This window comes from Mytilus californianus, unplaced genomic scaffold, assembly GCF_021869535.1.
Source record: "Mytilus californianus isolate M0D057914Y unplaced genomic scaffold, xbMytCali1.0.p SCAF_3, whole genome shotgun sequence".
NCBI classification, from domain to species: Eukaryota; Metazoa; Mollusca; class Bivalvia; order Mytilida; family Mytilidae; genus Mytilus; species Mytilus californianus.
In genome coordinates this window covers 7,593,003-7,619,555 of record NW_026262679.1, presented here as the reverse complement: position 1 = coordinate 7,619,555, position 26,553 = coordinate 7,593,003, and the positions used below count along the sequence as shown (strand labels likewise).

At 34.1% G+C, this 26,553-nt stretch overlaps 1 protein-coding gene across 2 annotated transcripts; it reads left to right on the top strand.

The window, feature by feature from the left end:
• Window positions 1-1,058: 1,058 nt before the first annotated feature.
• On the top strand, window positions 1,059-18,107 carry LOC127733909 (hephaestin-like). 2 transcript variants are annotated; one of them, XM_052243363.1, is made up of 4 exons: window positions 1,059-1,193; window positions 2,583-2,795; window positions 4,006-4,225; window positions 17,072-18,107. In XM_052243363.1, the coding sequence occupies exons 1-4, from the start codon at window positions 1,070-1,072 to the stop codon at window positions 18,072-18,074; spliced, it is 1,560 nt and encodes a 519-aa protein (XP_052099323.1). In that variant the 5' UTR covers window positions 1,059-1,069; the 3' UTR covers window positions 18,075-18,107. The 2 variants fall into 2 exon arrangements, with proteins under 2 accessions (XP_052099323.1, XP_052099324.1); XM_052243364.1 differs by lacking the exon at window positions 1,059-1,193 and adding an exon at window positions 1,334-1,357.
• Window positions 18,108-26,553: the final 8,446 nt, after the last annotated feature.

Sequence of the window (26,553 nt, the reverse complement as noted above, 5' to 3'; positions counted from 1 at the left end):
CTTTTGTTCTTGTTGTCGATCTGATGAGTCAAGTCTTTAACAACTGATTTATATAGTTTGCCCAAGTTGTGCTTTTCCTCAACCGCCCTAGGTTACATGAGGATTGAGCGATTAGAAATATGTTTTTATTACCTCCACATTCTGAATGAGTCTGTCGAAAGCCAGGAGTCAAATCATTGGGTGTGGTTGGTTGCTGTATACTAGCTATATTGTTTTAGTCGGTTATAAACAACAAGAAATAGAAAGCCTCATGTCTAATAGTTATGGTGTTTTGCAATAGTGTTCATACAATACATGAACAAGTAGAAAGTCCCATGTCTAATGGTAATGGTGTTTGACAATAGTGTCTATTCAATAAATAAATAGAAAGCCCCATGTTCAATAGTTATGGTATTTGACAATAGTGTCTATACAATACATGAACAAATAGAAAGCACAATGTCTAATGGTAATGGTGTTTGACAATAGTGTTGATACAATTCATCAACAAATAGAAAGCCCAATGTCTAATGGTTATAGTGTTTGACAATAGTGTCTATACAATACATGAACAAGAACAAAGCCCAATGTCTAATGGTAATATATTTGACAATAGTGTTGATACAATTCATCAACAAATAGAAAGCCCAATGTCTAATGGTTATAGTGTTTGACAATAGTGTTTATACAATACATGAACAAATAGAAAGCCCCATGTCTAATAGTTATGGTATTTGACAATAGTGTCTATACAATACATGATCAAATAGAAAGCCCCATGTCTAATAGTTATGGTATTTGACAATAGTGTCTATACAATACATGAACTAATAGAAAGCCCACGTATAATAGTATTTGTGCGACAATAGATTTATACAGTACATCAAGAAAGCCCCTTGTCTAATAGCAATGGTGTTTGACAGTAGTGTCTATACAATACATCAAGAAGTAGAAAGCCCTTTGTTTAATGGTAATGATGTTTGACGATTATATTGTTTATACATCAAACCGCCCCAGATCAAATGAATATGATTTGTCAATTTAATTTTCATTTGATTCAAAGCATGGTGTAAACAAAGAACTTTTCCTAATGTTGATGAACTGGTTTGAACAAGATAGCTGGTACTTTAATCAAAGTATATCCTTGGCCATGCTGAATGGTAAAACCATTGACCAAGACAGCAATATGTTAAGAGATGTGAACGCTTTAAGAGGTATGTATCTCAATTATAAACGTCGTTTGTAAAATGGTTGACCAAGAAAACAATATGTTTAGAGATGTAAACGCTTTCAGAGGTATGTATCCCGATTATAAACATCGTGTGAAAAATAGTTGACCAAGAAAACGATATGTTTAGAGATGTAAACGCTTTAAGAGGTTGGTATCTAGATTATAAACATATAACTATGATGCATGACACCACTTTGATTTAATGTATACTAGCCTTCAAGTTTGCAATGCAGAATGGTAGAGCAGGACAGAAGAAATAGATCATTATTTCATTGATTGTGGTATCTAGATATAAGAAGATGTGGTATGAGTGCCAATGAGACAACTAATCATTTGTGATGACTTAATAACAGTATGCCGTTTCATCAAATATCTGATGTCATTAATGTGTCATAAACGTTATCAGCAAATGACGATCTAGTTCCACCAAGCATACTACGCGTCTTACTACGACATACGACATACGAAGTCATAGGAAAACGGCAATGACACAGCGTCCATGAGGACGTCACATCTTAAAAACATCCGCTATAATGGGATCGATTTTGTTACTTCATACTTCTTCAATCACATGTTACTGTCTAAACATTTTTTGTTCCTAAATTCAAAACATCGTCACTACTCGGTATCCATCTAACGTGAGGGCACCCAAATTGCACCTATCTTGGCAGTTTTTTCACCTACGCTTTTTTATGAACCAGACAAAAGTGTCCATCTTATATTTATTTTGTTAATGTAGATGTATCCTTATTTACTATAAAGTCCCACCAATTCAATTTTGAATCCATAATGAAGCATAGAAAAATTGGTTTGAACCGACCTCCAAACGATCCATGATTCTGTAATGAGGAGTACCCAAATTGCATCCATGCTTAAATTCACATCCGTAAAAATCAAATGACTGATGTTTTGTTTTATTTCTTCAAACATTTAGAACAATTTGACAATAGTCCATGCTTACTATTCATTTTTTAAGAAATGGATGCCTGCAACATATTGTATTTGCTCAATTTTAAAAGATGACTTTTTGTGTACGTCGCATGGCGACGTTTTCGTACATTTTACTTTTTCTAGTAAACACTTTATCTGTTGATATATACTGTGAACTTTTTGTGAATATTTAAATATATCTACCTATTTGAAAGACCCGCATAATGTCAAATGATAAAAAATACAAATTGCTTAGTCCCTAAGAAAACTTGTAAGATTTTCGCTGCTATTTTTGCTAAATAGGTGCAATTTGGGTACTCGGTGCAATTTGGGTACTGTGACGTTAGCTTAATCATCAAATATCTTTACATTTAACATTGTACGTTTGTATGTCTCTCTAATAATGCTTTACACTCTTTGCATGCATTATATTTTATCACAGCAATAAACGGTCGAGTTTTCGGGAACATTGGCGGTTTTGACATGTGTATTGGAGACAGAGTATCTTGGCATGTTCTTGGCTTTGGTGAAAGATTTGATTACCAGAATCCAGTGTTTGAAGGAAACAATGTCCAATATGATGGCCGAATGGTCGATCATGTGACTGTTTTCCCTGGAACTAGTCAGACTGCTTATATGACTCCAGATAACCCAGGTAATTTTATTTTTCTTTTTTTTTAACTACACTGCCATTACTTAAAGGGCATCACAAACCATTAGCTGAAAACTGTCAGACAAACCCATGGTAAAAAAACTGCAAAAAGACAAATAACAGCCAACAAAACGCTACATAGAAAATTAAAGATTGAGCAATTGAATTATTCTAAATCACTTGCATTTGTTTTCCAAATGACTGTTTTTCATTGGATAATTTAACCGTGTTTCCTATTAAGTATATTATATGATAGTTTTAGTAAACAATTGTAAAACGTTACCTTTGTTGACACATTGGTTTTTAATAGAATTTGTTTGTTCTATTCTTATATTGTTTCACTTTTCAATCAATTTTAACTTATCGATTTCTGACATTCTGTTATCCCTATCTACACAGTTATTTTCCATTGAATAGTTATTATATGCTCACGGACTTTAAAAACGCAACACACATTTTGTTGATTTTTTTTTATCAAATTATTATTATTATTATTATTATTATTATTATTAATGTGTACCATACTTTAATTCTGATTACAAAAATTCAATACGTGACTTACCTGAGACAATTGAACATACCGCATTATTGACATCGCACGAATTTCTTGACGCTAGATTTGACGACTTACGGACTATGCATGATTTTTTTTTCTTTTCATCGTGAAACATTTTGTTGAATCTCTACCCACATTTAAATAAGTAAAACATATTTGCGTTTCCATATTACCGAGACAAATAATGGAATCATGCCATAAGAATTTTGCACATAAGAATTAGACTTATTACCGGGTTTGTACTAACATGAGCAACACGACGGGTGCCACATGTGGAGCAGGATCTGCTTACCCTTCCGGAGCAGCCGAGATCACCCCCAGTTTTTGGTGGGGTTCGTGTTGCTCAGTCTTTAGTTTTCTATGTTGTGTTTGTGTACTGTTGTTTGTCTGTTGGTCTTTTTCTTTTTTAGCCATGGCGTTGTCAGTTTATTTTCGACTTATGAGTTTGAATGTCCCTTTGGTATCTTTCGCCTCTCTTCTGCAGGCAGGAGACTATGATTTGCGCTTACAACGACTTAAGTCATTTTGTCTTCCAACTGTTTTGAATTGAGTGGCTATGATAATTGTTAGTCCTGCATACCAAATTATAAGTCTGGTATTATGGCTTTAATAAGTTTTAAATTAATTTTTGAATTTTCCGTTTCTTTGTATTTATAGGAAATTGGCTTCTCCATGCTGGTCAGTTAGAATCTCAGACAGACGGCATGGTAACTAGATATAATGTAGACACATGTAATCGCCCTCTGTTCGTGTCTGGTCCTGTCTTTGAGAAGACTGTAATTCGCAGGATTTATATAGCAGCTGTAGATGTCATCTGGGATTATGCACCGAGAAAATTAAACATTGTGACAATGGGGGATCTAAGAGATCCAAATACGTAAGTAGGACGATATCATCGGTCTATTGAAACTGATAAATGGATTGAGAAACCTATACATGTGCATTAAAGTAGGTAGAGTGAAATATTTATTAAGAAAATCATCTTGTTGTCCCTGAAAATCACATATCAAATGTCCGTCCTTCATTTTTCAAGGCACTGTCCAATTTTGAACACTTACATAATTGATATAAAAATAAACAAATCTCGTTACAAAACCTTCATTTCTTTGTATTTCCCCGTTAAAGTATTTGTTTTTATACAAAGCAAGATCAAAATTATTTTTGTTCCAATAAAGCAAGAATTCAAGTGTTTACGGATTCAAATAAATAATAAGTTATCCTCTGAAAGAAATCTTTTTTCAACGAGCCCTCAAACTCCAGTTGTACGCCAGATTTTAATATACGTCATGCGATTATGCATTATTTTCTATGACAAAACCGGGTCTGCTTTGTGAAATTTTAAGACGAAACCGGGTTGTATACATTGACAAAACCGGGTCCTTTCATTTTGACATGACCCATTTCTTTCGTTCCATGCACAGAAATACAAATAGTGAGGTGCTCATAGTGACTAGTCTTACAATCTCCGTGTTAATGTCTTTCTTTCCGTACAATGTGAACAATTTAAAGAGAAATTAAACTAATTCGAGGCAAGGTTCACTCAATTCACCATTTTTGATGCGCCTTTTTACTTATTTCTCCGTACCGGATATTAGATACTATTGAGTCCAATCATTTTTTGCCGGGGTAGTTTAGACACAGTGAAGATGTCCAGAAACTATAATTATTAGAGTAGAATATTATATAATATAATGACTGATATGTTACGGTTACAGATATTGCTATCTTAGATCCCAGGAGACCCGTCACATATGTTAAAAATAACAATCTATTTGGAAAAACACAAATCAAACAATGTTAATTAGATAACACAATGACGATTTAATGAGAAACAATCATATATGGAAACAATACCGCGTTCATAACTCTGTTTGCCTATTCAGTCACCGATTATTTGTGATTTTGACTATTTTTCAAGAATGTCAATTGTACTTTAACCCTGTGTAGCATCACCACCGGATATCGGTACATCAGGAGCAAAGAAACAATACTATTATAGCTAATAGTATCTTTTCCAATCCCCATACAATAAACAACTAACAACTATTCGCCGTACAATTTATCCGCTTTATTTACATGAATTTCTTAGTATAAACAATAGTTTATTTCGAAATACAGTGTTTTTCAAGCTTAAATATGATATACCTTTGTTGTACGAAAACGTCAAATGAATACTTAAAAGATAAATGTGTTTTGAACTCGTCACAACTCGTTGAACAGGTACCCCCACCTATCCTAGTCTGACGATTTGAAGAGAGAGACAGCCAATTAAGGATCATAACCAGCCCTAAATAGTAGCTACACTATCAAGAATCACTATCACAAAATTTGTATTTGTTAACAAAACGTAGAATATAATGAAAATAAGAAGAATTTGACCGGACTTCACATTTGTTTTTTCCACCACTTCGGGGGTAACTTGATCCGGTGGTGATGCTACACACTGTTTAACATGATGTTTTTATTTTAGACCGGGTAATCTTTATGTTCGTAACACTGACATGTTTATTGGCACACAGTATAAAAAGACTGTGTACAGGGAGTTCTATGATGCATCATTCTCAAGACAGGTACAGCGTACAGAAAAAGATAACCATCTCGGAATACTCGGGCCTTTCATTAAGGCAGCAGTTGGAGACGTCATTGAAGTATTTTTCAAAAATATGGCGTCTTTTGATAATTCTATATATTTAAAGAATCTACCACTGGATAATGAAATGTCTAAAGAGTTAAGAAATGGTGTAAAACCAGGAGATATGAAAATTTACAGATGGCGAGTTCCAGAAAGATCCGGTCCTGGCAAAAATGAGCCTAACTGTGTTGGATATACATATAATTCGCCTGTTTACCCTAATAAAGATATTGCAACGGGTCTGATTGGACCGCTACTTATTTGTAAAAGAGGTGTTTTGGATGTTTACGGCAACAGAATGGACAAAACAAATAGAGAATTTGCGTTAGCTTTTGTTATATTCAATGAAGCTAATAGCCATTACTTTGACGAGAATGTACGAATGAGAGCACCAAACAGAACGAATCTGGATGACTCAATTTTCCAACAATCTAATAATAAGTTTAGTATTAATGGATTTATTTTTTCTAACATACCGAACCTAGAAATGGTAGTAGGTGATACAATAGCATGGTACACGTACTCATTTGGTTCCTCCCAAGGTGCACATTCAAATCATTTTCATGGACAAACTTTTATAAAAACTTCGGCATTATCTTTCCGGGATGATGTGGTTGGTGTTGTTCCAGGATCCTATGAAACTGTGGAAATGTTTGCAGATAACCCAGGAACGTGGTTTGTCCATTGTCATTTAGGAGTACATATGTCTGCTGGTATGCTAGGCACGTACACGATTTTACCAAGGAATCACAGAAGCCCTTATCGAGTAGGTCCTCGAATGTTACGTAGACCACATATAGGCAGAGCACTAAGGAGACGGATTAAAATTAGACGAAGATAATATTAATGTTAATCAATAAATTTGGTGTTTGTAGTTTGTTTTAACGAATATAATCTTAGGATGTTAAACTGATTCTCATTTCGTTAAAAAATGTGATATACACAGTGCACATGTGCGTAATGTTTATTTATGTGCACATCCTACTTTACCTCAGTTGTCAAATGCTTCCCGCCGAGCTTCCATATTTAATTGTATCATAAATTGTCAAAATTACCCGTGCGTGTAAACTTAATATAGACATTAATACTGCACTCGTTCTATTTGAGCAGTCAAAATGCGTTGACTGTATATATTTCTATGTCATATACAGTCACTGACCCGATATCACTTTTCCTCATGAATATTTAAATAGTAGTTGCCGGAACTATATTTAATTATTCACTATGACGACCTCGTTTCCAATGTAAACAACGACATGAACGAAGCGTGGAACGACTCAAACTTATTTCTTTTACAATTGTTGGAAAAACGTATTTCACTTGTTAATATTTTTTGTTTAAATTCTATAAATCATTATGTTTTATGCTTATTGCTGATATTTTAGTCCATATCCAAACGAATTCGTTCACCATCGGATTGGTTTCCAAAGATCACATGTATTTGACATATCAACGATATACGGATTCGGCCCGAAACGAGGAAAAAGCTCGGCAGAGCCTCGCATTCCCTGTTTCTAAGCCTCATCCTTATTTCGTTGATCGTCGAGTCATTATTATTGTCTATAAAGAGATGTGGTATGATTGTCAATGAAACAAATATCTAGTAAACCAGTGACCCTTATTTCTAGTGAGTCAAACGATTTACTGATGCCAATAGTCGAATGTTATCAGGTTTGATTGTTGTTTGCTTAACTTCTAGTGACAAATATGTCTTGCATATTCAAGACGGACAAATTAACAGTAATTCATATATATATTGTGCAGTGTTGGTCGACGAGGATGGAGTGTGGGACTTTCGACGACAGCTGGGAAAAGTAAGGCATGATACACATGTGCAGAAATTTTGTCTGTCAACAGACAACCTATGGACCCTTGAAAGACTTGTTGATAGAGTTCTTCAACGTGTATGCAGAGTGTAACACTCTCCCTAAAAAAGGCATGGGATTAAACGTCCATATATTACTACTGCGTATTTATACATCACAAACAGTCATACAGACGCTCCTCTTAAACCAGTTTATTACTAAAGGGTGGAAAAAATCCAGGCATGACCATATTTCTAGACCCCTTTATTTGGAATGTTAACAAATATTAATAATAAAGCCATAGTAGGTTGTGCTGGGTTGGCAGGAATGAAGGGCAGGACATTTGGACAACCATCTAAAAAAATATATGTTTGATAGGGACAGAAATATTTCCCTGCGACAGATCCACGTATGAACACCACGAAAAGTTGTTGCAATCTATAACGTATTGAAAGCATAAAACTCTCATACATACGGCATTTGACATCAATGTGTATAGAATACAACACTGTGCAGGACAAATTTGCCATTCCAGAATTGGCAAATCTGACTTTGTTGTTTTACAAGATATCAAAAATATTTTTTGGTCAGGTGAAAGATAATAAAAAAAATAAATTTCCCCATATGTCCCAACATGTCACTGTTGTCACTGTTGTCACTACAGCTGATTAAAAGTACATTTCCCATTGGAAATAAAAAAATTCCCATGGGAATATTAGAAGTTCCCATGGGAAAATTTAAAGTTCCTATCGGAAAAAGTACTTTTACATTAGTAAATAATTTGTTCCCATGGGAATTCAACTTTACCAATGGGAGCAATTGATCTTCCCATGGGAACAGTTTTTCTTACCATGGGAACAATTTTTCTTCCTATGGGAACAATTTCTCTTCCCATTGGAACATTTATTTTACAACGGGAACATTTTTTCATTTTGACTGGTTTTTCTCCTAGAACATTGTAGAAGAATTAAAATGTTTTGAAAATACAGGATTTATGTTAAATTATTGCAGATGCAGGTTTTCTACAAAATATCAATATGGTTTCGTATCTAAAGTTGCACTCAAAATGCAACTTCCATAAAACTCTGATTATTCAGTAAGATATGAAGCAATGATAAGTAAGTTTTTAAATTTTAAAATCAGTGCACATCTTTCTAGTGGCGAAAAACACGCATATCGAGTTAGGTAGATGAAAAAAAAAATAAGTATATTAATAATAATTATGATGTCAGTTTCATAAATTCAAGGATAATAAAAAGAAAACAACCTTAAACACGATTCGTGATTTCCCATGTATATAAAGTAAAACAGATATATTAAATTAAATTCTGAGATACACAGGCATGGCTCTGTTCCTTGGCAGTTAGCGAACAGTATTACATGAAATGCACGATGCTATTAACGGAAAACAAAGGTGAAAGATTCAAATTGTAAAATTAGCCGCTGGACGTTAAATAGTAACCAATCAATAAACGACGATACATTACAATCAATGTGTTTCTATCAATCATTTCATGTTAATAAAAGACTTTTGAATATAAAAGTATGATAGAAATACCTTTAATTTATTGTAGTTACATATTTTTTTTTGTCAATGAACATTTTTATAAAATGCTACTGGTTATTATTAGTAACCGTCAATTTATTGCGATATTTCATAGCTTTTTGAAATCTATCATACTTTTATATTCAAAAGTCTTTCCATGGGAAGAATAAATGTTCCCTTGGGAAAAAAAATCCCTTAAGAAATTTAGAATTTCCCATGGGAAGAAACTATTTACTAAAGTACTTGTTCCGATGGGAACTTTAAATTTTCCCATGTGAATTTTTAAATTTCCCATGGGAAATGTACTTTTAATCAGCTGTAGTGACAACAGTGACAACAGTGACATGTTGGGACATATGGGAAAATTATTTTTGTTTTAATTATCTATCAGGCCAAAAAATATTTTTGTTATCTTGTAAAACAACAAAGTCAGATTTGCCAATTCTGGAATGGAAAATTTGTCCTGCACAGTGTTATACGTTCATCCTGCTTAGCAAAATGAACACTCAACTCCCTCCCTCGGTATGTGTTTTACTGTCGCAAGGGAGAAGAGGTGACCATGCATATTTCTTTATCATAGTCAACCCAAGGGATATTTTAATGTAGGATATATATATATATATATAAAAATAAAACGATCTAGATAATCATAATTGTAAAAGATTACATTTTGCAGTCGATCAAAATTATTAATTGAAAACTGTGCTTGACATACTCGAGCCAACGCCTATCATTTATACAAAAACAATCAAAGTTGACATTCATGTTATGAGACAGCAACCAAACGGCACAAAACCCAATAGACATAAGTGGTAATTGCGTTCAGTTTCTTTTAAACTCTTTAAACCTCTTAAACTTTTCTGCAATCTCGTTAAAATGGGATAGCAATTGTCAAATATTTGTAAAATATCCTCACCCCATTTTGGCACACAACAGATGTTATGATATTAAACCTACTTCTGATACGTATGTTCTCTGTGTAATTCTGAGAATGTCATTCAGTCATCATCAATCTTTGTTCTTGCTACTCCTGGATTAACAACATGTTTATAAGGACGTAACTGTGACGTTAAGACGAAGAACAACAATCAAAAGGAAGTTTTTGATGCCCCCTTCCCGCGAAAAATGACATATTTATATTGATTTACCCCTGTAGGATATAGATACATGGTTTGTCCACCTATCTCCTGTAGTTTGTGAGCTACAGCTTTAATATTTTGTACAATGTTTTTACACATAATAGAGGTGTGCATGTCTACAGGATTTTGATTTTTTTCAAATCTTCTCAAAATGCAAAGGTATTTGGTACTAGCTGCATAAAAAGATCTTGTTTTGTCCGGCTATCACCTACAGTTTTTCAAGCTACAGCTTTAATATTTTGTAGGTTGCTCGTACACATAAGGAAAGTGTGCATGTCTACAGGATTTTTTTCAAATATTCTCAAAATGCAAGATATTTGGACTTGGTCATTTTTTGTACTAAAAGTCAGAAAGGGGGGATGTTAGATATTCACAAAAACCGGTAGTTGGACTTCATTTCCTTCTTACTTGCTAAACAATTGAAAACATGGTTTGTACTACTACAGTTTATCCCAGACAACAAATTGGCAGTATTTGGCCACAGCCTTCAATATTATTTAAATTTATAGATATTGTATATAAGTAATCTCAATGTATGTATGTGCCAGAGATCGCTGTCAATTTAACTGTTACTGGTATATCTGAAAATATGAGGTTACCGGCATATCGCTAAATATGGCAACCGTACTGTCAAATATATATAAATGACTACCACAGATTGTGGTAACTGAATATAAGATTAAAACCATTTGGATCACCATGGGAACACATGTGATGGATCAAAACCCTTGCATTGTTCACTGTAGCGAATCATCCTATTTATAAAACGAAAGGTTTTTTGATGCAGCGAATTCTGCAAATCCGAGTACATTTGTAAATCAGTCTTTGAGGACAGTTCTTTTTACATCAATCAGAATTTTTCATCTTTCCATTTCGCAAAATACATGTAGACGTCTAGAAATGTCAACTAAAATATCACCTGAAAATATAACATAAACCAAAGCAGTTTCTAAATCTAATTATATTTACAAAGAATGCTAAATTTTTTCATTGCATTTTCAGTATCAGTAACAAATTTGTTTACTGATATTCTCAAGTATTGACGCTTTCTTCTTGCATTAAATTCATATTTCAAAGATTCGATATCATTTATTTTATCTTACTTCTTTAAATTTAGATTTGGTGTAAGGAGTCTTAGGGCATGACAATTAGATATGCAACATATTTCAAGAACAATATCAGTCATGGTAATTTTCAAGTGTTTCTTCTGAGAGATGTCCTTCATTGTTAGTGTATTGTAACTTCTGAAGTATCTGTTTACTATTTTAAATGGCATGTGCACCTACAAGCACTCTGCAGAATCATCCCCTGTACAAATCATTACAAAAATTGGCCAATCAGATAACACAACTCTGTGTCCGCATTTGTTATATATACAAGAATAATCAATTTACTGGGAGGGACGGCGGGTTTTTGGATTTACATTTTAGTTCAATTGTCTTCTGCCTTCCTCATTTGATCCAAAAATTCAGTAATCACAATGAGATTATGGTCTACCTAAACTCACTAATAACTAAACAAAACATATACATGGTGCAGTGCACCGTGATAACTTAATTTAAGTAAAAGACTTAAATTATATTATCCCAGATGCCTGTTAAAACCCAACAACAAATTGGCAGTATTTGGCCACAGCCTTTAATATTATTTAAATTTATACATATTGTATATAAGTAATCTCAATGTATGTATGTGCCACAGATCGCTGGAAATTTAACTGTCACTGGTATATCTGAAAACATGAGGTTACCGGCATATCGCTGAATATGGAAACCGTACTATAAATATATATATAAATGACTACCACAGATTGTGTTTACTGAATATAAGATTAAAACAATTTGGATCACCATGGAAACACAGGTGATGGATTAAAACCCTTACATTTTTCATCTATAGTGAATGATACTATTTATAAAATCATAAGGTTTTTTAATGCAGCGATTTCTGCCAAAATGGGGGTTCGCTGCCAAGCTGTGTGCCAAATACACATACCAATAAATAAAACATTTCAAACTTAAATTATAAAGTGGTCAATAACTGTAAAATTAAAAATCATTTTTATGCAATTTAAACTATACAAGCTGGATAACTAATCATACATATATTTTTATATCCAACTTCTGTTTCAGTAGTAGAAAATATATACTTACCAATTGCCTTATGCACTAGCAACAAATCCACCGTATGTCGATATAAGAAAATTCCAAAAGAACATAGTGTGTAAAGTTTGCAATATTTTAGATGATGAGGAACACATTTTCCTTCATTGCCAAATCAACAGTAATATTAGAAATCCTCTTATAAATACAATTAAAACCCATTTTCCTACTTTTAACCAACTCGACTCAAAATGTAAACTATTTTAGATCCTAATAAAAATATGTTGTCTAGTGTTGTGGGCTATATAAAGCAATCCATGGAAAATAAGGTCCACTTTGGTCAATTATCTATATACTTATGTATATTATTAATATTAACTTGACTTGTTTAGAACTGTTTTCATGTTTTGTATGTTTCTTGTGTACATGTCAATTATGTTTGCATTTTAACCCGTCAGGGTTTTACTTTTTGCAATAAAGTTATGTATTAAAAAAAAATATTGTTTCTAACAAATGACAGATGTACCCCATCGATTTAATATCTTTTCACTTTTGGAACTGTCTCACAATTTCCAACAACCAAATCTTGACAGGTTTACCTACACAACTCTTTGTTACATTTAATTTTAATTTAATTCTTATTTGTGGAGGAAAACTATCGAATTGTTTACTCAAATGAGATCTTAACTAGACTCAAGCTGGCAGCAGCCACTTTTAGCAGCCAATCAAGATAGCAGACACTTTTTTCCAGCAGCCAAGTTTTAATGATATGTTTAAAAACCAAAAAACTGTATAAGACTAAAACGTTCTCAATATCTTACTTAAATATAATAGCACCTCCTTTGACAGCGTGACGAATAGCCTCGGTCAACACCTTTCAAATGAGCTAGGTCTGGTTCGGAACTTTGCCGTAGGGATATGCCGAGGAGTACCGAATGTGTGGTTGATATGAAAAATACGTTCAGGTAGGACTTTGAACCTCTGTGGTGTCCAGACGGGAACGGATCCCGGAAATTATTTGAGTGACGAATTGCCTCTGTCAACACCTTTCAAATGAGCTAGGTCTGGTTTGGAACTTTTCCGTAGGGATATGCCGAGGAGAACCGAATGTGTGGTTGGTATGATAAATACGTTCAGGTAGGACTTTGAAACCCTGTGGTGTCCAGACTGGCCCGGATCCCAGAAAAATATTTGAGTGACGAATAGCCTCAGTCAACACCTTTCAAATGAGCTAGGTCTGGTTCGGAACTTTGCCGTAGGGATATGCCGAGGAGTACCGAATGTGTGGTTGATATGAAAAATACGTTCAGGTAGGATTTTGAACCCCATGTGGTGTCCAGACGGGCCCGAACCCAGAAAAATATTTGAGTGACGAATGGCCTCGGTCAACATCTTTCAAATGAGCTAGGTCTGGTTCGGAACTTTGCCGTAGGGATATGCCGAGGAGTACCGAATGTGTGGTTGATATGAAAAATACGTTAAGGTAGGACTTTGACTCCCTGAGGTGTCCACACGGGCCCGGAACCCAGAAAAATATTTAAGTGACGAATAGCCTCGGTCAACACCTTTAAAATGAGATTGGTCTGGTTCGGAACTTTGCCGTAGGGATATGCCGAGGAGAACCGAATGTGTTGTTAATTGGTAATCACCATAAAACTAGATAACATATTTCATTTGGTGCTTAGGAAGTTTTTGGCATCATCATATTACTGCAATCACGCTTCTTGCTAATTACACAACCAATCATAACAACCTATACAGTTGCCCAAAATACAACCATCTGCAAAACAGATTGTTTTTTAGCTGTTTTACGTGAAAACAAATTATATAGTCAATATAAGGTTGAAGAAACACAATTTAAAAATGCAATAATTTATGAAGGCAATAATACACGCGGGATATATGCTTTTAATGGGAATTTAGGGAGCTAATTCAAATTTCAATATGTAGTTGAGGTGTCAGCCTGTTAAACACTCTTTTGTCATTTCTTGTTATTATGGCACCCTCAACGGAGCTGGAGTGACATATTGTTATTCTACGTTTCTTGTTTTCTTATTGTGGCACCCTCAACGGAGTTGGGGTGACATATTGTTATTCTACGTTTCTTTTTTTCTTATTTTTATTTTTCTTCCACTTTTTTTGTCCAGCTTATATCTTGGAATTGTATGAACCAATTGTAATGGAACTAAACCATAATGTTTACCAGCATGTGCAGATTTGCAATCGGATTATGGGATTTTCAAGATGGCTACCGTTGCCATGGAAACTGCTAAAATGCAAAACAAAATCAAAATTCTAAATCTTTTATTATAAGACCTAACTGGATGAAACTTTATGGAAGTGTTACCTGATATGCCCAGATGTGCTGACAATATTTAGAAGTTCCAAAATGGCTGTCATTGTCATGGAAACAGGGCGAAAGTTTAACATTGACCCTATGGTAAAACACATTAAAGCTGCATTTTCTTAAAGAATATTAGATCAAACCAAATGAAACTTTATGGATACGTAACATGGCATGTCCCAAAGTGACACCTGTCTTTGGAATTTTGGAAAAGGTCACTGTTACCATGGAAACAGCAAATATTTTAAAAATTTCAAAATGCTCCAAACTTTATGAAACTTTACATTAATGTTTATTGGCATGTGTACATGCCCTGTTCGACTTTGGAATTCAAAATGGCTGCCGTTCGCCTGGCAATGGGGGACGAGGGTGCCATCTGTTATTGCTAGCAATTACAAATCTAGTTATTATGGCACCCTCAACGGAGTTGGGGTGACGTATTGATATTCTACGTTTCTTTTTTTTCTTATTATTATTTTTCTTCCACACATTTTGTTCGCGCGATTTCTCGAAATCCAATGGACCAATGTTGATGGAACTCTACTATATTGAGGACCCCCATGTGAAGTTGTGCGCGAAGCATGGAATGGTTCAAGATGGTGACCGTTTCCATGGAAACTGCTAAAATGTGAAAAATTTTCAAAATTCTAAATCCTTCATTATAAGACCCAAGTAGATGAAACTTTATGGAAGTGTTACCTGATATGCCTAGATGTGCATGCAATATTAAGAAGTTCCAAAATGGCCACCATTGTCATGGAAACAGGGCAAAAGTTTAACATTGAGCCTATGGAAAAATACATAAAAGCTGCATTTTCTGAAAGAATATTACATAGAGATCAATGAAACTGTATTGATATGTAACATGGAATGTGCCAATGTGGCGTCTGCTTTTGGAATTTTGGAAATATCTATCGTTACCATGGAAACATCAAAAATTTCAAAAAATTTGAAATGCTCCAAACTTTTTGAAAATTTACAGTAATGATAACTGGCATATGTAGATAAGATATTCCACTTTGGAATTTCCAAAATGGCCGCCGTTACCATGGAAACAGCAAAAATTTCAAAAATTTCAAAATCCTCAAACAAATTTCTTTCGTTCCATGCACAGAAATACAAATAGTGAGGTGCTCATAGTGACTAGTCTTGCAATCTCCGTGTTAATGTCTTTCTTTCCGTACAATGTGAACAATTTAAAGAGAAATTAAACAAATTCGAGGCAAGGTTTCACTCAATTCACCATTTTTGATGCGCCTTTTTACTTATTTCTCCGTACCGGATATTAGATACTATTGAGTCCAAACATTTTTTGCCGGGGTAGTTTAGACACAGCGAAGATGTCCAGAAACTATAATTATTAGGGTAGAATATTATATAATATAATGACTGATAGGTTACGGTTACAGATATTGCTATCTTAGATCCCAGGAGACCCGTCACATATGTTAAAATATCCATTTGGAAAAACACAAATCAAACAATGTTAATTAGATAACACAATGACGATTTAATGAGAAACAATCATATATGGAAACAATACCGCTTTCATAACTCTGTTTGCCTATTCAGTCACCGATTATTTTGACTATTTTTCAAGAATGTCAATTGTACTTTAACCCTGTGTAGCATCACCACCGGATATCGTACATCCGGAGCAAAGAAACAATAATATTATAGCTAATAGTATCTTTTCCAATCCCCGTACAATAAACAACTAACTATTCGCCGTACAATTTATCCGCTTTATTTACATGAATTTCTTAGTGTAAACAATAGTTCATTTCGAAATACAGTGTTATTCAAGCTTAAATATGATATACCTTTGTAGTACGAAAACGTCAAATGAATACTTAAAAGATAAATGTGTTTTGAACTCGTCACAACTCGTTGAACAGGTACCCCCCACCTATCCTAGTCTGACGATTTGAAGAGAGAGACAGCCAATTAAGGATCATAATCAGCCCTAAATAGTAGCTACACTATCAGGAATCACTATCACAAAATTTGTATTTCTTAACGAAACGTAGAATAAAATAAAAATAAGAAGAATTTGACAGGACTTCACATTTGTTTTTTCCACCACTTCGGGGGTACATGTACCTTAATCCGGTGGTGATGCTACACACTTCTTAATATGATGTTTTTATTTTAGACCGGGTAATCTTTATGTTCGTAACACTGACATGTTTATTGGCACACAGTATAAAAAGACTGTGTACAGGGAGTTCTATGATGCATCATTCTCAAGACAGGTACAGCGTACAGAAAAAGATAACCATCTCGGAATACTCGGGCCTTTCATTAAGGCAGCAGTTGGAGACGTCATTGAAGTATTTTTCAAAAATATGGCGTCTTTTGATAATTCTATATACTTGAAGAATCTACCACTGGATAATGAAATGTCTAAAGAGTTAAGAAATGGTGTAAAACCAGGAGATATGAAAATTTACAGATGGCGAGTTCCAGAAAGATCCGGTCCTGGCAGAAATGAGCCTAACTGTGTTGGATATTCTTATAATTCGCCTGTTTACCCGAATAAGGATATTGCAACGGGTCTGATTGGACCGCTACTTATTTGTAAAAGAGGTGTTTTGGATGTTTACGGCAACAGAATGGACAAAACAAATAGAGAATTTGCGTTAGCTTTTGTTATATTCAATGAAGCTAATAGCCATTACTTTGACGAGAATGTACGAATGAGAGCACCAAATAGAACGAATCTGGATGACGCAACTTTCCAACAATCTAATAATAAGTTTAGTATTAATGGATTTATTTTTTCTAACATACCGAACCTAGACATGGTAGTAGGTGATACAATAGCATGGTACACGTACTCATTTGGTTCCTCCCAAGGTGCACATTCAAATCATTTTCATGGACAAACTTTTATAAAAACTTCGGCATTATCTTTCCGGGATGATGTGGTTGGTGTTGTTCCAGGATCCTATGAAACTGTGGAAATGTTTGCAGATAACCCAGGAACGTGGTTTGTCCATTGTCATTTAGGAGTACATATGTCTGCTGGTATGCTAGGCACGTACACGATTTTACCAAGGAATCACAGAGGCCCTTATCGAGTAGGTCCTCGAATGTTACGTAGACCACATATAGGCAGAGCACTAAGGAGACGGATTAAAGTTAGACGAAGATAATATTAATGTTAATCAATAAATTTGGTGTTTGTAGTTTGTTTTAACGAATATAATCTTAGGATGTTAAACTGATTCTCATTTCGTTCAAAAATGTGATATACACAGTGCACATGTGCGTAATGTTTATTTATGTGCACATCCTACTTTACCTCAGTTGTCAAATGCTTCCCGCCGAGCTTCCATATTTAATTGTATCATAAATTGTCAAAATTACCCGTGCGTGTAAACTTAATATAGACATTAATACTGCACTCGTTCTATTTGAGCAGTCAAAATGCGTTGACTGTATATATTTCTATGTCATATACAGTCACTGACCCGATATCACTTTTCCTCATGAATATTTAAATAGTAGTTGCCGGAACTATATTTAATTATTCACTATGACGACCTCGTTTTCAATGTAAACAACGACATGAACGAAGCGTGGAACGACTCAAACTTTTTTCTTTTACAATTGTTGGAAAAACGTATTTCACTTGTTAATATTTTTGGTTTAAATCCTATAAATCATTATGTTTTATGCTTATTGCTGATATTTTAGTCCATATCCAAACGAATTCGTTCACCATCGGATTGGTTTCCAAAGATCACATGTATTATAATATTACTCCGCCAGATATGAGGCCCTTTTAAAAGGGGGGGGGGGTATATTTAAATCAAATATATAACAATAACACAATAAACAAAAGTTGAGTTTTTTTTTCTAGATTGCAGTATAAAGACAATAATAGTGTATTGACTTCAAGTTGACATATCAACGATATACGGATTCGGCCCGAAACGAGGAAAAAGCTCGGCAGAGCCTCGCATTCCCTGTTTCTAAGCCTCATCCTTATTTCGTTGATCGTCGAGTCAATACATTATTATTGTCTATAAAGAGATGTGGTATGATTGTCAATGAAACAAATATTTAGTAAACCAGTGACCCTTATTTCTAGTGAGTCAAACGATTTACTGATGCCAATAGTCGAATGTTATCAGGTTTGATTGTTGTTTGCTTAACTTCTAGTGACAAATATGTCTTGCATATTCAAGACGGACAAATTAACAGTAATTCATATATATATTGTGCAGTGTTGGTCGACGAGGATGGAGTGTGGGACTTTCGACGACAGCTGGGAAAAGTAAGGCATGATACACAGGTGCAGAAATTTTGTCTGTCAACAGACAACCTATGGACCCCTGAAAGACTTGTTGATAGAGTTCTTCAACGTGTATGCAGAGTGTAACACTCTCCCTAAAAAAGGCATGGGATTAAACGTCCATATATTACTACTGCGTATTTATACATCACAAACAGTCATACAGACGCTCCTCTTAAACCAGTTTATTACTAAAGGGTGGAAAAAATCCAGGCATGACCATATTTCTAGACCCCTTTATTTGGAATGTTAACAAATATTAATAATAAAGCCATAGTAGGTTGTGCTGGGTTGGCAGGAATGAAGGGCAGGACATTTGGACAACCATCTAAAAAAATATATGTTTGATAGGGACAGAAATATTTCCCTGCGACAGATCCACGTATGAACACCACGAAAAGTTGTTGCAATCTATAACGTATTGAAAGCATACAACTCTCATACATACGGCATTTGACATCTATGTGTATAGAATACAACACTGTGCAGGACAAATTTGCCATTCCAGAATTGGCAAATCTGACTTTGTTGTTTTACAAGATATCAAAAATAGTTTTTGGTCAGGTGAAAGATAATAAAAAAAAAATAAGTTTCCCCATATGTCCCAACATGTCACTGTTGTCACTGTTGTCACTACAGCTGATTAAAAGTACATTTTCCATTGGAAATTTAAAAATTCCCATGGGAATATTAGAAGTTCCCATGGGAAAATTTAAAGTTCCCATCGGAAAAAGTACTTTTCCCATGGGAATTTTAAACTTCCCATCGGAACTTTAAAGTTACCATGGGAACATTAGTAAATAGTTTGTTCCCATGGGAATTCAACTTTACCTATGGGAACAATTGATCTTCCCATGGGAACAGTTTTTCTTTCCATGGGAACAATTTTTCTTCCTATGGGAACAATTTCTCTTCCCATTGGAACATTAATTTTACAACGGGAAAATTTTTTCATTTTGACTGGTTTTTCTCCTAGAACATTGTAGAAGAATTAAAATGTTTTGAAAATACAGGATTTATGTTAAATTATTGCAGATGCAGGTTTTCTACAAAATATCAATATGGTTTCGTATCTAAAGTTGCACTCAAAATGCAACTTCCATAAAACTCTGATTATTCAGTAAGATATGAAGCAATGATAAGTAAGTTTTTAAATTTTAAAATCAGTTCACATCTTTCTAGTGGCGAAAAACACGCATATCGAGTTAAGTAGATGAAAAAAAAATAAGTATATTAATAATAATTATGATGTCAGTTTCATAAATTCAAAGATAATAAAAAGAAAACAACCTTAAACACGATTCGTGATTTCCCATGTATATAAAGTAAAACAGATATATTATATTAAATTCTGAAATACACAGGCATGGCTCTGTTCCTTGGCAGTTCAGCGAACAGTATTACATGAAATGCACGATGCTATAAACGGAAAACAAAGGTAAAAGATTCAAATTGTAAAATTAGCCGCTGGACGTTAAAAAGTAACCAATCAATAAACGACGATACATTACAATCAATGTGTTTCTATCAATCATTTCATGTTAATAAAAGACTTTTGAATGTAAAAGTATGATAGAAATACCTTTAATTTATTGTAGTTACATATTTTTTTTTGTCAAATGAAAATTTTTATAAAATGCTACTGGTTATTATTAGTAACCGTCAGTTTATTGCGATATTTCATAGCTCTTTTACAAATTCCGAAACAATAATAAAGGAAAAATAAATGTTCCCATTGGAAAAATATATGTTCCCATGGGAAGAATAAATGTTCCCTAGGGAACAAAAAATCCCTTAAGAAATTTAGAATTTCCCATGGGAAGAAACTATTTACTAAAGTACTTGTTCCGATGGGAACTTTAAATTTTCCAATGGGAATTTTTAAATTTCCCATGGGAAATGTACTTTTAATCAGCTGTAGTGACAACAGTGACAACAGTGACATGTTGGGACATATGGGAAAATTATTTTTTTTTAATTATCTATCAGGCCAAAAAATATTTTTGTTATCTTGTAAAACAACAAAGTCAGATTTGCCAATTCTGGAATGGAAAATTTGTCCTGCACAGTGTTATACGTTCATCCTGCTTAGCAAAATGAACACCCAACTCCCTCCCTCGGTATGTGTTTTACTGTCGCAAGGGAGAAGAGGTGACCATGCATATTTCTTTATCATAGTCCACCCTTGGGATATTTTAATGTAGGATATATATATATATATATATATAAATAAAAAGATCTAGATAATCATAATTGTAAAAGATTACATTTTGCAGTCGATCAAAATTATTAATTGAAAACTGTGCTTGACATACTCGAGCCAACGCCTATCATTTATACAAAAACAATCAAAGTTGACATTCATGTTATGAGACAGCAACCAAACGGCACAAAACCCAATAGACATAAGTGGTAATTGCGTTCAGTTTCTTTTAAACTCTTTAAACCTCTTAAACTTTTCTGCAATCTCGTTAAAATGGGAAAGCAATTGTCAAATATTTGTAAAATATCCTCACCCCATTTTAGCACACAACAGATGTTATGATATTAAACCTACTTCTGATACTTATGTTCTCTGTGTAATTCTGAGAATGTCATTCAGTCATCATCAATCTTTGTTCTTGCTACTCCTGGATTAACAACATGTTTATAAGGACGTAACTGTGACGTTAAGACGAAGAACAACAATCAAAAGGAAGTTTTTGATGCCCCCTTCCCGCGAAAAATGACATATTTATATTGATTTACCCCTGTAGGATATAGATACATGGTTTGTCCACCTATCTCCTGTAGTTTGTGAGCTACAGCTTTAATATTTTGTACAATGTTTTTACACGTAATAGAGGTGTGCATGTCTACAGGATTTTGATTTTTTTCAAATCTTCTCAAAATGCAAAGGTATTTGGTACTAGCTGCATAAAAAGATCTTGTTTTGTCCGGCTATCACCTACAGTTTTTCAAGCTACAGCTTTAATATTTTGTAGAGGTTGCTCGTACACATAAGGAAAGTGTGCATGTCTACAGGATTTTTTTCAAATATTCTCAAAATGCAAGATATTTGGACTTGGTCATTTTTTGTACTAAAAGTCAGAAAGGGGGGATGTTAGATATTCACAAAAACCGGTAGTTGGACTTCATTTCCTTCTTACTTGCTAAACAATTGAAAACATGGTTTGTACTACTACAGTTTATCCCAGACAACAAATTGGCAGTATTTGGCCACAGCCTTTAATATTATTTAAATTTATAGATATTGTATATAAGTAATCTCAATGTATGTATGTGCCAGAGATCGCTGTCAATTTAACTGTTACTGGTATATCTGAAAATATGAGGTTACCGGCATATCGCTAAATATGGCAACCGTACTGTCAAATATATATAAATGACTACCACAGATTGTGGTAACTGAATATAAGATTAAAACCATTTGGATCACCATGGGAACACATGTGATGGATCAAAACCCTTGCATTGTTCACTGTAGCGAATCATACTATTTATAAAACGAAAGGTTTTTTGATGCAGCGAATTCTGCAAATCCGAGTACATTTGTAAATCAGTCTTTGAGGACAGTTCTTTTTACATCAATCAGAATTTTTCATCTTTCCATTTCGCAAAATACATGTAGACGTCTAGAAATGTCAACTCAAATATCACCTGAAAAGATAACATAAACCAAAGCAGTTTCTAAATCTAATTATATTTACAAAGAATGCTAAATTTTTTCATTGCATTTTCAGTATCAGTAACAAATTTGTTTACTGATATTCTCAAGTATTGACGCTTTCTTCTTGCATTAAATTCATATTTCAAAGATTCGATATCATTTATTTTATCTTACTCCTTTAAATTTAGATTTGGTGTAAGGAGTCTTAGGGCATGACAATCAAATATGCAACATATTTCCAGAACAATATCAGTCATGGTAATTTTCAAGTGTTTTTTTCTGAGAGATGTTCTTCATTGTTAGTGTATTGTAACTTCTGAAGTATCTGTTTACTATTTCGATGTAATACAGTGTCCACATTAACAAACCAAACAACACAACATAATTTAATATTTAAATAGTATGTGCACCTACCAGCACTCTGCAGATTCATCCCCTGCACAAGTCATTACAAAAATTGGACAATCAGATAACACAACTCTGTGTCCGCACTTGTTATATTTACAAGAATAATCAATTTACTAGGAGGGACGGCGGGTTTTTGGATTTACATTTTAGTTCAATTGTCTTCTGCCTTCCTCATTGGATCCAAAAATTCAGTAACCACAATGAGATTATGGTCTACCTAAACTCACTAATAACTAAACAAAACATATACATGGTACAGTGCACCGTGATTACTGAATTTAAGTACAAGACTTAAATTCTATTATCCCAGATGCCTGTTAAAACCCAACAACAAATTGGCAGTATTTGGCCACAGCCTTTAATATTATTTAAATTTATACATATTGTATATAAGTAATCTCAATGTATGTATGTGCCACAGATCGCTGGAAATTTAACTGTCACTGGTATATCTGAAAACATGAGGTTACCGGCATATCGCTGAATATGGAAACCGTACTATAAATATATATATAATGACTACCACAGATTGTGTTTACTGAATATAAGATTAAAACAATTTGGATCACCATGGAAACACAGGTGATGGATTAAAACCCTTACATTTTTCATCTATAGTGAATGATACTATTTATAAAATCATAAGGTTTTTTAATGCAGCGATTTCTGCCAAAATGGGGGTTTGCTGCCAAGCTGTGTGCCAAATACACTTACCAATAAACAAAACATTTCAAACTTAAATTATAAAGTGGTCAATAACTGTAAAATTAAAAATCATTTTTATGCAATTTAAACTATACAAGCTGGATAACTAATCATACATATATTTTTATATCCAACTTCTGTTTCAGTAGTAGAAAATATATACTTACCAATTGCCTTATGCACTAGCAACAAATCCACCGTATGTCGATATAAGAAAATTCCAAAAGAACATAGTGTGTAAAGTTTGCAATATTTTAGATGATGAGGAACACATTTTCCTTCATTGCCAAATCAACAGTAATATTAGAAATCCTCTTATAAATACAATTAAAACCCATTTTCCTACTTTTAACCAACTCGACTCAAAATGTAAACTATTTTAGATCCTAATAAAAATATGTTGTCTAGTGTTGTGGGCTATATAAAGCAATCCATGGAAAATAAGGTCCACTTTGGTCAATTATCTATATACTTATGTATATTATTAATATTAACTTGACTTGTTTAGAACTGTTTTCATGTTTTGTATGTTTCTTGTGTACATGTCAATTATGTTTGCATTTTAACCCGTCAGGGTTTTACTTTTTGCAATAAAGTTATGTATTAAAAAAAAATATTGTTTCTAACAAATGACAGATGTACCCCATCGATTTAATATCTTTTCACTTTTGGAACTGTCTCACAATTTCCAACAACCAAATCTTGACAGGTTTACCTACACAACTCTTTGTTACATTTAATTTTAATTTAATTCTTATTTGTGGAGGAAAACTATCGAATTGTTTACTCAAATGAGATCTTAACTAGACTCAAGCTGGCAGCAGCCACTTTTAGCAGCCAATCAAGATAGCAGACACTTTTTTCCAGCAGCCAAGTTTTAATGATATGTTTAAAAACCAAAAAAACTGTATAAGACTAAAACGTTCTCAATATCTTACTTAAATATAATAGCACCTCCTTTGACAGCGTGACGAATAGCCTCGGTCAACACCTTTCAAATGAGCTAGGTCTGGTTCGGAACTTTGCCGTAGGGATATGCCGAGGAGTACCGAATGTGTGGTTGATATGAAAAATACGTTCAGGTAGGACTTTGAACCTCTGTGGTGTCCAGACGGGAACGGATCCCGGAAATTATTTGAGTGACGAATTGCCTCTGTCAACACCTTTCAAATGCGCTAGGTCTGGTTTGGAACTTTTCCGTAGGGATATGTCGAGGAGAACCGAATGTGTAGTTGGTATGATAAATACGTTCAGGTAGGACTTTGAAACCCTGTGGTGTCCAGACTGGCCCGGATCCCAGAAAAATATTTGAGTGACGAATAGCCTCAGTCAACACCTTTCAAATGAGCTAGGTCTGGTTCGGAACTTTGCCGTAGGGATATGCCGAGGAGTACCGAATGTGTGGTTGATATGAAAAATACGTTCAGGTAGGATTTTGAACCCCATGTGGTGTCCAGACGGGCCCGAACCCAGAAAAATATTTGAGTGACGAATGGCCTCGGTCAACATCTTTCAAATGAGATTGGTCTGGTTCGGAACTTTGCCGTAGGGATATGCCGAGGAGAACCGAATGTGTTGTTAATTGGTAATCACCATAAAACTAGATAACATATTTCATTTGGTGCTTAGGAAGTTTTTGGCATCATCATATTACTGCAATCACGCTTCTTGCTAATTACACAACCAATCATAACAACCTATACAGTTGCCCAAAATACAACCATCTGCAAAAAAGATTGTTTTTTAGCTGTTTTACGTGAAAACAAATTATATAGTCAATATAAGGTTGAAGAAACACAATTTAAAAATGCAATAATTTATGAAGGCAATAATACACGCGGGATTTATGCTTTTAATGGTAATTTAGGGAGCTAATTCAAATTTCAATATGTAGTTGAGGTGTCAGCCTGTTAAACACTCTTTTGTCATTTCTTGTTATTATGGCACCCTCAACGGAGCTGGAGTGACATATTGTTATTCTACGTTTCTTGTTTTCTTATTGTGGCACCCTCAACGGAGTTGGGGTGACATATTGTTATTCTACGTTTCGTTTTTTTCTTATTTTTATTTTTCTTCCACTTTTTTTGTCCAGCTTATATCTTGGAATTGTATGAACCAATTGTAATGGAACTAAACCATAATGTTTACCAGCATGTGCAGATTTGCAATCGGATTATGGGATTTTCAAGATGGCTACCGTTGCCATGGAAACTGCTAAAATGCAAAACAAAATCAAAATTCTAAATCTTTTATTATAAGACCTAACTGGATGAAACTTTATGGAAGTGTTACCTGATATGCCCAGATGTGCTGACAATATTTAGAAGTTCCAAAATGGCTGTCATTGTCATGGAAACAGGGCGAAAGTTTAACATTGACCCTATGGTAAAACACATTAAAGCTGCATTTTCTTAAAGAATATTAGATCAAACCAAATGAAACTTTATGGATACGTAACATTGCATGTCCCAAAGTGACACCTGTCTTTGGAATTTTGGAAAAGGTCACTGTTACCATGGAAACAGCAAATATTTTAAAAATTTCAAAATGC